At 44.4% G+C, this 17,720-nt stretch overlaps 1 protein-coding gene across 1 annotated transcript in view; it reads left to right on the top strand.

Moving 5' to 3' along the window:
- The window catches only part of Map3k8 (mitogen-activated protein kinase kinase kinase 8), a 22,012-nt gene extending 13,244 nt beyond the window's left edge, over positions 1-8,768 (top strand). Inside the window, exons 5-8 of the mRNA XM_005354799.3 lie at positions 712-818; positions 5,370-5,522; positions 6,181-6,427; positions 7,806-8,768. Of these exons, the coding sequence (XP_005354856.1) occupies positions 712-818; positions 5,370-5,522; positions 6,181-6,427; positions 7,806-7,936 (638 nt within the window). The 3' untranslated portion in view covers positions 7,937-8,768. The remainder of the gene's footprint in view (positions 1-711; positions 819-5,369; positions 5,523-6,180; positions 6,428-7,805) is intronic.
- Positions 8,769-17,720: the final 8,952 nt, after the last annotated feature.

Genomic DNA, 17,720 nt, shown 5'->3' with positions numbered 1-17,720 from the left:
ACATACATCACACAACACATGCACACATCACACACATTCACACACACGCGCGCGCACACACACACACCATACACATACATACATCACACAACACACGCACACATCACACACATTCACACACACACGCACGCACACACACACACACCATACACATACATATATCACACAACATGCACACACATCACACACATCCACACACGCACACACACACTACAGGAGGACGGAAAATGGGAGGGAGATTACTTAATGCAAACACGTAGTCATATATTTTTGAGTAAAAAATATCTTCTCTTTAAAAAAAAATCAACCTCTTTAAAAAAATTGCTAGAACTCAGGTATGATATAGAAGTAAAACAAACTCATTATAAATCTTTGATACCTACTGAGAAGCACAACTTGAACCAGAAAAAAAATCCTTAACTTTTTTTAAACAACAGTGACTTGATAGCAGCCGCCTGCGTCTTAGAATGTGAAGCCAAGCCTCGAGCTTTACCGGTGGCTGTACTCTTCTCGGCCCACGCTGGGTGGGTTCTTGACAGCCTCCAGGAATCCTCACCTGGCCTCTCAGCAGCAGGTGCTTGTGGGTGCGCTACGCCTGTGTCGCTATTAGAAGCATTGCACTCTGCTCTGATTGGACCTCATTGTTCTAGATGATGTTTTCATCTTGTGTTGGGACGTATTAACTCACATTAAAAACTCTTCTCGTTGCAGCCAGTAATATCGTATTCATGTCTACAAAAGCTGTTTTGGTAGATTTTGGCCTAAGTGTTCAAATGACTGAAGATGTCTATCTTCCCAAGGATCTCCGAGGAACAGAGGTAATTGTATTGGTGTGAAAATTGTTGTTATCTTGTTAAGAATAAAATGATATTATAGAAATGATGCAGCAAAGAACAAAGTAGGGGTAAAATGACAACATTAAATCATTGTCACCAGAGCAAATTCATGTTACTGTTTACCCTTTTCCTCTACTGTTCATATGATAAGATTTCACATATATGATGATATTTATAGACATTTTCTATTACTATGTTGATCTACACAACACAAAGCCCTTACAGACAGTCCTGTGCTGGAATAGAGGACCAGGTGAGCATCCCTAATCTTAAAGTTTAGAGAACTATGCAGGAGCTGGAGAGGGTTGAATAAGACGCTTGCTGCACAAACCTGAGGACACGAGTTCAGATCCTGAGAACCCACATAAAGCCAAGTGTACTGATCCTGTACAACTGTGGTTAGATGGGAGACAGACATGCATTTTCCCAATAGCTCACAAATAGCCTGCAATACACAACAGTAAATAAGAGATCCTGGCTCAAGGTAGGAAGTGTTCAAAATGCAGTGTCATAAACACACATATGTACACATACATACATACACACACACACCATGGGAATGCACACACCAGACAGATGGAAAGACACACAAAAGATTTTATAAAAACCCACATATGTATGCTAGTATTTCAAAATACGAAACTCACAAATCTTAGAGATTTTGGTTCTGAGCTTCTCAGACGTGGGATACTCAAATTGTAGATTCTGAATCCATCTTTTAAAACTGTTGCAGAATGATAGTCAAAATAGCTCACTCAGTGCTTTAAATGAACTGTTTCTCCTTCATTGGTGTTGAATACTATTATTGTAGCAGAGGGGTGATTGCTGCTATCCTGTTTTACAATGAGGTAATAAACACGGGGCGATTATAACACAGTGCCTGAAGCTGCACAGTTACACAGATCCCGAACTTGAGTTCTTGGAGAATAAGGATTTAGTTTCGTATTTTATTAATCCTTATTTTTTAAGGATTTGCGCTCTAAATTCTGGGTAACTTTTTAGCACAACTAGCATGTTATTAGATGCCAACCTTCTCTGAGTCTTGGTTCAGTTTGTCTTCGCTGTCCTGGCGGTTGCCATGTACTGAGACTGAGGTCTGACCGCCAAGACCTGTCTGTCTTTCATCCAGGGATAGTGTCAGCCTGAAGTCGTGAGCACAGCACACCTTGTGTGAAGCTATGGTGATAAAATTGAACTAATCTGTGAATTGAAACCAAAACTAGACCTGGAAAGCTCTTCCTGGAGCTAAGTGAACTTCTGGAATTACTTTACTTAGAACAGACTGGCCTGAAATGCATAATCCCCCTGCCTTAGCCTCCCCAGTGCTGGCTCACACTGGCCCTGTAAACCTCTTTTTAAATTAAAGAATGTTTATTTCCCTTCTTAAGAGTACTTTGCCACAGCAGAAAGTCTGATCAGCCTTAATACGTAGGCCATTGTCTTTAGAAGGCATTTCAGCTCTTTTTGGCACTAGTCAGGAGTTCAGATCCGGGACATTCCACCCTTTTCCCTGGAACCAGTTTGAGAAACAGACTATTTATGGTATCAGAGGAAAAACTACCTTCTGCTTCCTGGCAATGCAGTCAAGTTAGAAATTATGCAATGTTGGAGAAAAGCTTGTATTCCTGGGATTCTCCACCAGGAGGGCTGGGTATAGAGTCACACATCTCAATCATCAATAGGCTTTCTCTCTTTTTGAGTTTGGGGTAGCTCAGGCTAGCCTCAAATGCATTGTGTAGCCTAGGCTGGCCTTGCACTCAATGTCCTCTTGGCCCTGCTTCCTGTGTCCTAGGGTTATAGGGCATCTAGCACCCATCCTGCTCCTGGGGAGGAGTAACTGATGAAGTCTTTCCAGCTAATGCTGATTTCTGTGTGTTTGGTGTAAAATGGGCCTTGGTGTCTGTTCCTCGGTGCTGCACGCAGCCAGCTGTCTCTCTTGTGCTGTCTGCATAGGGCTCACCAACGATAGTTTGATTAGGACCAGTGTGACAATGATGGGGAAGTCCCGATGCAACTTTTCAGCAAGCCTGCTTTACTCCTTATACCAAAGAGCAAATCAGATATTACGACGCAGGCAAGCAGGCAGATTTGCTTTCCGTTGGAGTGCGATTCTGGCTGTTGGGATGTCAATGACTATTTCAGATCTCTGCAGTACAGCTCACAAACACAAACGTCACCCCTGGATATCTCTCTCTCTCTCTCTCTCTCTCTCTCTCTCTCTCTCTCTCTCTCTCTCTCTCTCTCTCTCTCTCTCTCTCTCTCTCTCTCTCTCTCTCTTCCTCTCCCTCTCCCTCCCTATCCCCCTTCATATTCACAGTGTTCTGCTGAAACATGTCATATCTACCCAATGTTAACTTGGCACGTATTTATTTGTTTTTAGCTACATGGCTCAGAGGGGAAAAAGTTAGGAAATATAAATAACATACTAGAACTATTTTGCTGTGGTTTTTTTCTTTATTTTTACAGTTCTTACTTTTTCTTCTGATTCTAGTATTAACTTCTTTCTCTAAGTTGACACAGAATGAAGATGTACACATGTGTTCATGCAGACACACCCATGACAGCCCATGACTGTCTCTTTTCCATGCTATAAAACATAAAGGCCTTGACTCTGACTTCAAGTTCCCCTGCACTTTGCTCATTCCTTAGGGGGGAGGGGATGCTGTCAGATCTGACCCAAGCCTTCCAGGCAGCCAGCCCAAAGACAGACCTTCTGAGCTGCCTCCTCTGGCTCTTTCGGGGGGGGGGGTGAGGAGGAAGAAACATTGAACTGGAAGCTCCTGGCTGTGTGCCAGAGGGCTTGGCCTGCACCCAAGCCATCATGCCAGATACTGCCAGCTCCCAAATGTAAGCTGGACGTGCAGGCATGTAGAATTGTGACACACTCACGCATACAGTTTGCTTTGTCCCTACTCTGTATGGGGAGGGAGGCAGACCTCCTCTACTGACAGCAAGTACATAGCATTTCTTTCTGAACTGTATTTGATTTGGTAAGAAACTTCAACAGGAAGTCCATTCTCTTGGCAAGTTGTGGATGCGTAACTCCTTGTTGGCCATAGGGTGCAAAATTGGCTATTTAATTTTTTAGCCCTGTGATTGAGATTGTGTTTTTTTTAAAAAGTCGAGAGACACATGCTGTTCTTCGTCTTCAGGGAAAGGGGTGGACACAGAGCTCAGGGTCGCCTCCCCGATGAGGGCAGAAGGAAGCCGCAAGGAAGTGTGTTTTAGGAAAGAGTTGAGCCGGCTAAGATGGGGAAACTGGGCAATTTCCCCAGCTTTTGTAAGCTAATTTGTACTTATTTACTCAGAAATGAATTCTGAGAATGCTAACCCTTTCCTCGTGTTCACATGACAGCACAGAAGCTTTTAAAGCTTAAGAAGGCTATGTATTTTATCTGAAGGACTCAGGCTCAGGAGTGTTTCGTGCTTTTGACCTCTCTCCCTCCTTTCTCCTCCCCTTCCCCCTTGTCTTCCTTTCCTTTCCCTTTTTTATTTTCTGTTTTCTTTTCTTCCCCCCTCTCCTGTTTCTTCACTTCTTTTTCTTCTTCCATTTGGTTTTGGAATGTGTGTGTTGTTGCTGTGATATATCCCGAGGGTGGTACCCACTGAAGAAGCACAGGGTTCGTTAGCCTGAAAGACAGCTAGCAGGGGTTCTCAGTGTGGCTTTGTTCTCAGTGTGCCCTGTCACATGAGATCGCAGTGGAATTTTCCACTTGTGGCATCATCTACTCAAAAGCTCCCAGTTTTTGGAGCCCTTTCTACCTTCAAATTAGAGCTATTCTGCCTGTAAATTAGGATGCTAACACTTTATGTCTATGCCAGCCCTGACTACAGATTATTGGTGACTAGGGCTTTCTTTGTTTTCTCTTCCATCTTAAATTTAGAAAAATAAAATTTAGAGAATTGCCCCACTTGCTCAACATTGACTTCTGAAATCAAATGCAAATTATGCTGTATTTTGTTTACTAATTAAATTTTTACAGCGCTTTTGTTTTTTATGTTTTTAGACAAGGTCTCAGTCTGTAGTCCAGGCTATCCTGGAGCTTGTGGCAATCTTCTCGCTTCATGCTCAGAACTTAGACACTGTTGCTGGAGCAGGCATTTGGTACTTACTCACTGCGACTTAGACACTGTTACTGGAGCAGGCATTTGGTACTTACTCACTGGGACACTTCCCTCCTAAGCCATTGATATAAATGCCCTGCAGGATTTTGTCACTTTTTGGCAAATAAATGGGAGAAGTATGTATGTAAGTTTAAGTCCGAGAAGAATTGGTATTTTGATAGACAATTGTATATAACTGATAGCATCTACAGAACTCAGAGCAGTGGGAGTCAGCAGCTTCAAAAATCTCAGTGCTTTGAGGTCTCATCTCTGAGAAAGAGGTGTTCTAGAGGACAGAACATCTCAGGATTGTCCTTGGTTCGAGGGAGACTGCAATAGTATTCCCTTTGAAAGACAGAGCATGCAGCAAATCTCGCAGAAGCAAAGGAGCCAGCTCCTAAAACTGGATGCTTTCCTTATCTTTTTCAGATCTACATGAGCCCCGAGGTGATTCTGTGCAGGGGCCATTCCACAAAAGCAGACATCTACAGCCTGGGGGCCACGCTCATCCACATGCAGACAGGCACCCCGCCCTGGGTGAAGCGGTACCCGCGTTCGGCCTATCCTTCCTACCTGTACATAGTAAGTGAGAGTCAGGCCCAGCATCTCAGTAGCACACCAAGGAGATGAGGTGGAGGTTGAATTGTGCCCCACGAGAGGCATTTGCAGTTCCATTGTTAAAATGAAAGTTCGTTTTCATGGAAACTGACCAAAGTGAGAAGTAGCCATGATTTGTATGCTCTCCCATTATACTTCGTGTGATAAAACATACTTAGAAGGACGAGAGTCCTACAGCTCTGTCAGCCAAGGAAGGTGCATGTGTTCTTTAAAATGTCACTTTTAGAAAAAGAAAATATAATGTTATTGCTTTCTGCTCCCCTCAAATTCCCTTCCCTCTGTCTGATAGCCTGTCCTAGAGTAGGCATGGGAAGGAGGCGGAGGCAGGCATTTCCTTGTTGCTGCAGCCTCCTTTGGACCCCCCACCCCACCCCATGAGAAGCTGTCAATGCTAATTCAAACCCAGCATGTGCTTTTTGCCACATTAAACCAAAGCTGGCTTAAGCACTGCTAGGAAGTTGAAGGGTGTTTGCTAGGGGTCATGCAGTGGCAGGTGGGTCACTTCTCACTGTTTGAGTGTAGGGTGTTTGCTAGGGGTCATGCAGTGGCAGGTGGGTCACTCCTCACTGTTTGAGTGTCTGTCTCTATGCTGTCCATGCTGACAGAGCTGGTTTGTTGGCAGATCCACAAGCAGGCCCCTCCCCTGGAAGACATTGCTGGTGACTGCAGTCCAGGCATGAGGGGACTGATAGAAGCTGCCCTGGAGAGGAACCCCAACCACCGCCCAGGAGCAGCCGACCTACTGAAACATGAAGCCCTGAATCCCTCTCCAGAGGACCAGCCAAGATGTCAGAGTCTGGACTCTGCCCTCTTTGAACGGAAGAGGCTGCTGAGCAGGAAGGAGCTGGAACTTCCTGAGAACATTGCTGGTAGGTCCCCCCCCTCCCCGCTGTGTGTGTGGGGTGTGCCTGTGTAACTGTGGAGCCACTAGCCCCCCCTCCTCTGTCCACAGACACCTCTGATGTGGGTCATGAAAGCACTTGTGTGTGGAGTGGGGGTGGGGGGTGAAGGCCAGACATGGTGGCACACACTTGTAATCCTAGAACTTGGATAGGGCAGTTTGAAGTTCAAGGTCAGCCTCTACTACTTGAGACCCTGTCTCAAAAAAAAAAAAAAAGCTGGGTGTGATGGCACAGGCAGGAAGACCAAAGATCAAGACTTGCCTGGGTTACAGTGTGAGTTCAAGGCTACCCTAGGCGGCTTAGTGAGACTGTCTTGAAATAAGATGTGAGAAGATGCTGGGTTGTGACTTGGAGGCAGAACACTGGGATGTACAAGGCCTGAGTTCCGTCACCTGCAGCAGACACACACACACACACACGGAGGAACCAGGCACATCTCGGAAGATTAAGACAGGAAGATTGCCGAGACAGTAGCACAATGTAGCGACACTTACCTCACACTGATGCAGAAAGGGGAGTATCATTATTTGAGAAAGTGAGTGGAAGCCGTAGGAAAACCCACAGTCAGCTCACCGATCCCCAAAATTCTAGCCAGTTTCAGGGTGCACGGAGCTAACACAGTCACAGGGTGTTGCCTCTGGTTCACTTTATTTGAATCAGAGGCTATCAGTTGACTTTAGAAACAGATGGAGAGTGACAGCCCGCCATTGGGAATGTGTGGGGTTCTGGATTATTCGGTGCAGAGAAAACACCAGGTCTGAAGTCACCTTGCATTTTGCAAATCTTCTGCTTGAAATCTGCAAGCCAGCTATGAGTCCTTCCCACCTAGGAGGGTCAGTACACCCCAGAAGCCTAGCTATGCCTAGAGAAGGCACCTTTTGTTTGGTTTTGATTGAGCTATACATTTTTGTCCGCTCCCCTCCCTTCCCCCTCTCTTTCTACCCTTTCCTGTGACCCCCATGCTCCCAATTTACTCAGGAGATCTTGTCTTTTTCTCCTTTGAGAAGGCACTTTTTTCTTCACTCATGTAGGCCCAAACTCAGAGGTCAAGCCTGGTGTACCTCTTTCCCTTTATACTTGTCTAATTTCTCTGTACCTCGTAGGGGGAAATGAAGTACTGAAAAACATGCCAGAGTTCCTTCCTAATTCCTTTTCTTTGTTGGCTGTTGGGACCCTGTGATCTATGTGAGTGTTCTAAAGGCGTCTGCGACAACCGGCCTGGGCCACTGTCTCTCGAGCCCCACAGGGTTGTTTCTTCGCAGAAGGGACATGTAGTTGTTACGTGCTGGGCTCCCCATCAGTTTTGTCATTGGTTTTTCTCATTGTCTCTATGTTCCTTCCGTAGACTCTTCCTGCACGGGCAGCACCGAGGAGTCTGAGGTGCTCCGGAGGCAGCGTTCCCTCTATATAGACCTCGGAGCTTTGGCCGGCTACTTCAATATTGTCCGGGGGCCACCAACCCTGGAATATGGCTGATGGATGGCCTTGTTGGCAACAACCTACAATAGACATTTCTCTCTTGAATGTTGGCTTGCAGACCTTGCACAGCAACTGTGGAGAGTGAATTTTACCCATTTTTAGGGGGGCACTGAGGCCTCTAGTGACACGCGAATGTCACCGCACTGCCCCCCCCCTTTGTGAAGCTACTCTGTCATGTCCCGGGGCCCAAGGTTCTCATTTCTCAGGTGGTGGGACTGGACAGGAGGGACCGGAGACCTCAGGGAAGGATCATTTCTGGTGACAATTCCATTCACTGTGCACTTTGCTGGACATGTTAAAAATAGCCATCAGGAGATATTAACCTGAAACTCCTAGTTTGGGTTCTTATTTAAGCATGGGATCTTCATTTAGCCCAGAAGACCTGTTCTGTGTATATATTGGTGTGTATTTTATGGTAACTCTGTGAGCCTTGGTGGGCAGACTCCAGGATAAGGTTAGTCATTGTATTTAGGGTGAATAGAGAAGCTGTAAGGTTGCAGCAATACACTGAGCTAGTGTCTTACAAATGCTGACGCCCTCAGAGCCACCTGACAGCAGGCCACTAGTGACAGTTTCTGTTATGTTCCTATGGAAACACTGTATACTGTACATGCTATGCTTAAAATATTTAAAACACGATGTTTTTGAATGTGGGTAGAACTATGTAAACCACATAATTTCTGTACATCCCAAAGGATGAGAAGTGTGACCTTCAAGAAAGTGAAAACTTTTGTAAATTCTTGGTGATGCTACATTTATAATTCATAAGCCTATTTTCTTTAAAGTGTTTCTATATTAAAATAGCATACTGTGTATGTTTTATTCTAAATTTCTCCATGAATCTTTCATATATATGTGTGTGTATATATATGTATATTTTAACATTGTAAAGTGTTCTTATTTAAAGTATATTTTTACATTATGCAAATGAAACTCAACATTTTAGTCCAATGTGACTGATCAAATAAATTGGACAAACTGAGTATTTTGTCTTAATTTTTGAAGAGAGCATGCTTCTCAGATGAGTCACGGGGTTGGGATAGATTCTGGAGGGAATGGTGCATCTCAGGCTGCCCCCCCTGCTGCTGCGAGGCTGCCTTTGACATACAATGAGGATTACATTCTTCTGAAGGAAGCTGAAGCATTTCGAGGTTGTTTGTTTTCACAAGAACACAGAGCAACTAAGAGGTAAGAATGGTGTTGAAGACTAAACCTGTCTGAATTCAAAACTCAGGCCCATTTTTAGTCTGCTACTTGGGGAGTAATCATCTGTGAGGGAGGGGCCATTTCTGGGGAGGCTCGGCAACACTGTGGGATGCAGTGCCCTGGGTGAGGACACAGGTGTGGTACCCAGAAGGATGACAGAACTTCAGAACTCTTCACTTGCATAACCCCTCCGTGACCCCAAAGGAAGCCTGAAAAGACTTGGATGTGCCCTTGATTTGGAAGTTTCTATTAAGCGCATCTGAACTGGGAGGTCCCCTGGGCCGTCCTGGCATTGTCCTCTGCCTGAAAAATGCAGTAACTTGATCTCCCACTGATGACGCACTTCTGTGCTATAACTCTTCAAGGCGAAAGTCTGTGTTTGTTGGGGGGCCTGAGGAAATATTCTGTAGGTCTGAAGCCAGTTGGTGGTGGCCTTTAATCCCAGCACTGAGGAGGTAGAGGCAGGCAGGTCTCTGTGAGTTCCAGGCCAGCCTGGTCTGCAGAGCTAGTTCCAGGACAGCCAAGACTATACACAGAAATCCTGAAATCTTGTCTTGAAAAAGAAAAGAAAAGATTGCTGCATGCCAAGTTCCACTGGCAGCCAGGTAGAATGTGACCAGTCAGATGCCAGGTCTGCTAATGGAGAATTGAAGTCTGCTGGGAGCCACTCTGAGTAAAGAACCATAGAACCGCATTGAGTCCTGCAGGGCGCACAAGGTTTATTCTTTATTGAATCCTGGCATTCTGAACTATCTAACCCCACTAGAAAGGAAGCATATTCCATTTTGGAATTGTTAGAGGATTCTCTGTTGCAATTTATATTACCTAATCTCCAAAAAGATGTTTCTGGGCAAGCATTTAAATGACATTTTAACTTTTGCCTAAGAGTTAATTTTTATTATTTATTTTGGTATGAGGGATGGAACCCAGGGGCTCACATGTCCTAAACAAGTGCTCAACACTAGGCCACTTTTGACTGTGCAAAACTGCTTGGTTTTTTGAGTATCACAATGTTTATTGATAGATACAAGTATATAAAATCAGGGCATGAACTTGACATGATAAATGAAGTAGGCTTAATTTCAATACTATAATAAGAGGGATCAATTCATATTTTCTCCATTTGTTTCACACTCACAAAAACCACTTCAGGGGCATTCAAGATCTCTCAAAACTGATCGGTTTTGTGCAAGTAAACCAGGTTTCTTTATAAAAAACTTGTACACTTGCCCAGGCTTAATGATATTAAAATCTAGCACATAAAGCCCATTGCTAGAGTTAGAAACACAGGCAATATTCTGTTACAGCAGCAGCCATCAACGACAGCTAGGAATTTTCTGTGACAAGCAAATGGGCAATCAAATATTGCAACAACTCAGGTGTTCATGAGCGAAGTGTATCTCTGCAGTGCTCAGTGTTGCTACACAGTTTCTACCTTAAGACAGCCTATGGTGAGTGACTGCCTCTGCTTGAGAAGGTAATCACTGCACGCCGCTGATAGGCCGTCTGCTCCCGGGTTCAGAGCCCCACAAAGCTGCTTTTAAAAACCCGTTTCATCTGTGCCGCTCAAGAACGTGATCCTCAGCATTTACATAATCGGTCACCGACTCAGCCTCTCCCAGCTCTCTTGGGCCAGAGAGGACCACCAACATGAAGTACATCCATCTGACAAGCGGGGCTTGCGCCTGCTATTGGGAAGGAGAGGCTGGGTAGATCAGAAGGAGAAAGGTGCATGGTTCTCCTAATCAATAGGACCCTGCCCAGGAGGAACAGCTGCCTCTTCAACAGCTGGCTCATGAGCTACAGATTCCTGCTTCCTAGGTAGGAAATGAGCTGTGTGACTATTTCCTGGAATAAGGGCTACTCATTGCTATTTCCTGGAAGAAAAAGAGCCTGTGCTTTGCTTTCTCATTGCTAGGATCAGCTGTAGTAATTTGGCCAAATTAGAGACATCTGCTCCACCACACCTGGAGAGGTGTTCACAGAGAGTGATCTGATTACCCAGGAAGCAGTAACTGACTTTCTGGAAATACTGACGTTCAATTGGCTGTGAGCAGAGCAATCTCTCAGTACAACTCTGCATGAGATGACCTGGGTTGACTTTGTAATTGGACCTAACCAAGATTATGAGAGTAGAGAATTGATATTATCATCTTTAATTGTTATCTTAGCTTTAATTCATTAATTCTAACCATTCGATGAAACTATCTTTCCATATGAATGCAAAATTTTGCTTGTGTGCGTGTGTATGTGATGTATACGTATGTATGTATGTATGTATGTATGTATGTGTGTGATAAACATGTGTGTGGACAGTGAATGTTAGTACATGTGTGTATTCATGCACATGTAGGCTGGAGGTAGACAATGGGTGTCTTCCTCCGTCACACTTATCTTTTGAGGCAGCAGGCTCTCACTGAACCTGACACTCACCGATTTGGCTACACTGGCTGGCCAGTGAGATCTAGGAGTCTGCTTGTCGTTACACCCTCAGCATGTGGTTGTGGACATGCTCTGCTGCATCTGACTTTCTGTGTAGAGCTCCCGCCTACACAGTAAGTACTTTACTGACCAAGCCACTGCCTCAACCCCATGAAGGGAAAATCTCACAGAGTGGTTTATTTGAACATGTCTTTGTAGTAGACCATGTATAAACTCAAATATTCTTGACATTTTTTTGGCTTTGACATTTTTTACTTCTGAGACATCAAGGGAGATGCAAAGGAAGAATATTTTCTGCATGAAGAAGGATAACAGGCAGCACTGAAGCCTTAAAGCTAGGAGTAGAGGGCACTTGTGGTTCATCTGCTCCCTAAAGGCAGACGCCTTCTCTGAACCCTAAAGAGTGAGGGCAGCAGAGGTGACCGCAGATAGCAACAGGAGTTTCTTCTGGATAGTCTGGGTCTAAATGAAAAGGAAATGGCCCATGATGCACCCCCACCCCCAAACACATTTGCACATGCACATATGCATGCTCACGGATACATGGACATCCACATGTCCCCTCCTCTCAAGGAGTACCTCCATTAGGTCTGTCCAGCAAGTGGGAGAGAACAGAATGTTTGGCACTTGCCTATTCAGCTTCTCCCCATTATAGTTACATCCTGACCTTACCTACTAGTAGGTCCCGCTAGAAGGAACTGATGGTTATTCTGTGGATACACAAAGTAGTGATTCTACAACAGGAAACATACACACAGTAGCATAATTTATACACATTTATGTGTCCTTTTGCTAGGACAGTCCCCAGCTGTTACAGAAAGAAGTGTTTCACTAAGAGCAGCTCTCGGCATGAGTCTATCTTTGGAGGCAAAGCTATCCCCGATCATCCCTTCCACACAGGAGGCTCTGCTTTGACTGTCCTTGTGCGTCTCATAGTTCTTCAGAAAACTGAGGGGCAGAGTTGCATCTGGTCATTGACTCATTTCTTAGGAAACAAAATTGAATGGTACACAACTTATCAATCTGTCCCAGGGCCATGCTTGCTTGTTCAGAGAGCAGGGTTGGGGAGCAGAGCCATTGAGTTCTAACCTCAGGATTTTACTAACAGAAAACACTGTTGTTTTTTCTTACTGCTTCTTCTAATATCCTTGCCTGGGAAATCCCAGAGCAGAAGCAAGTAAGGCATCACATTGTGTTCATGCTAACTTTGGGGTGTGAGAAGTTGATAGCTATCTGGCTAGACTGATCGAGGTTCTCTTGTAATGACAGCGAAGGACTAGACCTGCGGCCACTTGATGCCAGCAGTAGTAATTCAGAATTGGTGAAGGGTGGAGGTGGGAAGAGAGACCAAATCCAAATGGAATTATAGAAGTGATAGTGTTTGGGGATAGAAAGCTGAGTCATGACCTCCTCACTGGATTAGTGGAAAAGATTGTTAAACCATGTAAGCCTAGGGGTCTCAGATGCTGTGTGTGGAGCTCCATGACCACACTCCATGAAACAACTCCTTGGCACATAAGAACCCTGTATTAGTCAGGGCTACTCTTGCTGCGATGAGACACCGTGACTAAAGCAGCTTTGGGAGAAAGGGGTCTATTTGGCTACCTCTTCAATTTCACTGTTCATCACTGAAAGAAATCAGGACAGGAACTCAAACAGGGCCGGAACCTGGAGGTAGGAGCTGCTGCAGAAATCACAGAGGGGTGCTGCTTACTGGCTTCTTCTTCATGGCTTGCTCAGCCTGCTTTCTTATAAAACCCAGGACCACCATTCCAGGGAAGGTACTACCCACAACGAGCTGGCCCTCCCTCATCAATCACTGGTTAAGAAAATGCCCTATAGGCTTGACCTTATAGAGACATTTTCTCAGTTTAGGGACTCCCCCCCCCCCTTTTTTTTTAGGTAATTCTAGTTTGTGTGTCAAGTTGACATAAGATCAGCCAGAACAGACCTTTTGTGTTAGTCATACAGGAGTGTTCTTGTTCTATTAAGGAGCAAAAGAATGTGCGATCTCTGAATTTGGCAGTTTGAGGCCCTAGTGCTCTCAGAAGAAAGCTCTTCCAAACGTGCCCAGTGCTGGAGTTGGCGGTGTGTCAGGAGAATTGCTTTCTTCCGAAATTGCCTTGTTTTTGAGGCCATCGTGGGTGTGTGATGCAGGAGCTTGCCACAGTCCCATGCTTGGGACTGTCAGTCAGTTCGACTAGAAACAGTTGAAACACGCCTTGCCCTCCAGTCCTCCGAGGCCCTTGTTTTCTTCCCTTGGTACAAGCTCCAAGGTAAGGGCTATTATTGAGTGCATTATTGGTGACGCCCATACCTTTGCCTGAGCCGAATGGAAGTTGTGAGCGGCTGGGGAAGCAGGTAAGACACAGGCTAGTGCATGGCTGATGCTCGGGTCCATCTGCCTCCAAAATTAGTGGCCTTTCGACTAAATTGTACTGCTCTGAGAAATCCCTGGAGGAAATGGGGGAAAGAAATTCTTTACCAAAACTTATTAAAATAAGAACTCAACCTGTATTAGAGGTGGCTTGTTGTATAACCCCAGCACTTGTGAGGTTAAAGTAGGAAGATTATGAATTCAAGGTCAGCCTGGGCTACCTAGTGAGACTATCTTAAATATGATCAAAAATAAATAAAATAGGAATCCAAGTATGATGGCATATTATTCAATTTTTAGAAGTGACATTATTACATTGCTGCAACATATCAAAACAAAATAACTATAGAATGTGCTCTTCATTCCTTAAGCATTTTTCATTTCATAAGGCAGTGCTCTCAGGAACCACAAGAACAACACAAACAGGTCACGTGACATAGTTAAGCCTGACCGTGAGTGGTGCATGCTGTGTGTGGTCTACATAGAACTGAAGTGGAGGTACTATCAGCTGTAGTGACTCACAAGCCAGGAAGGGCTGGTACCATCAGCGTTGTTCTCAGGCTGACCTTCTGGGAGACAGAGAGTGAAGTGGAGCTTAAGTGTGTGTGTGTTATAGGAGGTTCAGTTCCAGGGAGCAGGGAAGCATGACCCAAGACAAAGCAGACACCAGCTGTGGGGGTACAGTGCACACTGAACACTCCATTTCAGGGAAAGGAGAAAGAGTTTGCTCGTTCTTTGCTGTGTCTTCTCGCTCATTGGTCAAGCATTTCCCAGAAGTATCAATTCCGCAGATACCTATTGAGGAATATTATTTAAAGGTGTGTCACTTTTGTTTGTTTATACTGTGTTTACCTCTGTGAAGCTGTAATACTTTACCTGTCTAAAACACCTGATGGTCTAATAAAGAGCTGAATGGCCACTAGCGAGGCAGGAGCAAGGACACGCATGGCTACCAGGCAGAGAGCATAAACAGGAGGAGAACTCTGAGAGGAAAAAAGAAGGAGCAAGGAGGGGAGGACAGCAGGGGCCACCCACCCAACCCCAGCCAGCCACGGCGTAAGAGTGAAAGGAAGATATACAGAAATAAGAAAAGGAAAAGGCCCAGAGACAAAGGTAAATGGAATAATTTAAGAAAAACTTAACATAGGCTACATTCCCTTACGTTGTTATTAAACTTAGAGATGAAAGCAACATACAATAACATTTGTCTTGGGCTGAACCAGTCCTTTAGGAAAAAGGGAAGCCACATCCAGGAGTCTCTGTGCAAAATTGTTAAGGAAATACAGAAATGCACTTCCCAGGTGCTGATGGTGGCCCAGGTGCTGATGGTGATAAAATCCATCAAGTGAAAATCATGACCAATGCTGAGAATGGTTATGGCATCTTTGGTGCTGACTGGGCGTTTTGGCCAGCCGGAACTCGATACTCCCCTTTGATTCTGGTGAACATGGTGTCCAATTGCAACCCTGTTTTCATTTACTTCTTGCTTGTTTTGTTTACTGGTATGGGGGATTGGACCCAGGGTCCCCCACGTTTCAATCTAGTGTTAAAGACTTGCTGTTCCTTTAGAAGATGCTTTTATTTCCTACCCATTAGGTGCAGAATTAATTGATTTATCCTCAGAGAAATTGTGTCAGGTTATAAATAGTGCAAAAGCAGGCTCGCTGGCACTCTCTTGGCGGACAGAAAACAGTTCAATGGTTGTTAAATCCTCGAGTGGGTGATGACGTCAGCTCTGCCGCTGCATCCACACTGATGTGCAAGGTCCTTTTGAAGCATCTTCCCTATTTGTGGGAGGTAAATACCTCATGTACCCAATGTCCACTGGAGCCACTGAATGTGGTCAGTTGAGCACGAAGCTGTGTGTTCCCACAGATGGTAAGACCTCACGGATGTAAAGTGTAATTCATCAGAGACCAAGGAAACTGAAGGCACTATCAGAGCCTTCTGCACACGAATGTCTGCAGCTTTACAGAGTTCACAGCTATTGGCTACGGTATGCAGGCCAGTTAAAAGGCTCAGCAAGTAAAGATGATAGCCACCATGCCTTGACTACCTGAGTTCAATCCCCAGGACCTTGTGGTAGAGAGCAGCAACTCTACAAGTGTCTTCTTACTTCTGCACATGTGTGGCATGCATGTGCTCAAGTACACACATACACATGTATAAATAAATGTAACACAAAATATTAAAAATTAACTTTTTAAGCAAAAGGAAAAAATGAAAAATGTAATAAAAATTAAAGTTAATATGGAATGTCCTCAGCCAACTGCTAGCAAAGATGAGCAAAGTTATTATAGATGAATATGATAAGACCAATTTCTCACAGCCATTGACAAATTTTTAGGAATCAGAACTAGGGAACAGAAATACATTTATGGTTATTTACTTCACAGACAAATACATGTAAACAATTTTTCCTCTCAAAAATATATCATGTAATTGAAATTAATCATTTCTCTCTGCAATATTTACTATGTTTATTTTGCTTTTACTGGCATTAGCATTTACTTTAAACTCAATATAGAAGAAAGTTCTCACTGTCTGTTCTTCGTTTCTGACTGTAATTGTAATCTACTTCATTCCATGATTATGACCGAAGAAAATTTGTCATAGAAAACAAAGCGATGATGAAGTGATTTTGCCCTGTGGATGAACTTATGGGAGGCGTGCATGGCACAGTGTAAGGAGGCCTGGTTTGGAAAGGTCCTGGCGTCACCGGATGAGTTCGTAACTGTAGAGCCAAGTTTGAGGCTTGCACTGGAACTTTGCTCCTACTTAATTTCTCAGACTCGGGTAGATCGGAGCGAGACTCACAGAGCATGCAAGTATTGGAGTCTGTAGGCCATATGTGTCACACAAGCAAGAGCCAAAGAATTCTAGCCCATGAAACTCCTCCTTGTGCATGAAGGATCATGGATTCCTGGTAGGACACAGAGGGTATGAAGACATACTAAAAAGAGACTGAAGACAAGCTTGCTTATTAATGTCATATTTCTGCAAGAGTTGTAAAATTTGGAATGGGGGTTTTGGTGTTTTGGTTGTACACAGCCTGGTTCTTAGGAAATTATAAACCATGAAAATGGGCAGTTTCCTCAACAAACACTTTTAATGTAAGAGGAAGCATATGATGAGGAAAGATGACAGAGAAATGGAGGGTACCACTTTCCCCAGACATCACGAAGCATCCCACACACTGGCTCTTTAAAGTCAAAGCTGAGAGACGTGATTTGGTGATTACAACATGGAACAGCTCAATGGACTTCTGCTCCGAGCATCAATTGCAGATCCGGCAGGGTCATCTGACTGAAAACAGCCAGGGCACTCAAGAAGGAGGGCGGTTTGCTTCCTTCCTCTTATGTTCTCACTGGTGGTAATTAAGAGCTGAGCAGGAATAACTTTTTAAAGGCCCTAGAGAAAGAGGAAGTGCCTAAAAAAGAGCGGGTGAGTGCTCAGCAGACCAAGGGCTTGCGATGTTTCCCAGTGCTTTCTCCCAGGGGGAGTGCTGACTGCAGAGGCTGGGAGAACACAGAGTGGGTCTCTCTGCTGTGAAATGCATGGTTGGATGTTCCTTACAGTTTCTGGAAGGTTACCCCAGAAGGTATGATAAACACCAGTGGCCACGTTTAGGTATTTGGATATTAGCTTTTCTTTTGAAAAACTTTTGTTTAGTTTCTGGTTCAGAATGACCATCCATACATAGGAGCCACTGCTTCTGCTTTTGTTTAGTTTCTGGTTCAGAATGACCATCCATAC

This window comes from Microtus ochrogaster, chromosome 16, assembly GCF_000317375.1.
Source record: "Microtus ochrogaster isolate Prairie Vole_2 chromosome 16, MicOch1.0, whole genome shotgun sequence".
NCBI lineage: Eukaryota > Metazoa > Chordata > Mammalia > Rodentia > Cricetidae > Microtus > Microtus ochrogaster.
This window is presented reverse-complemented; position numbering and strand designations above follow the sequence as displayed.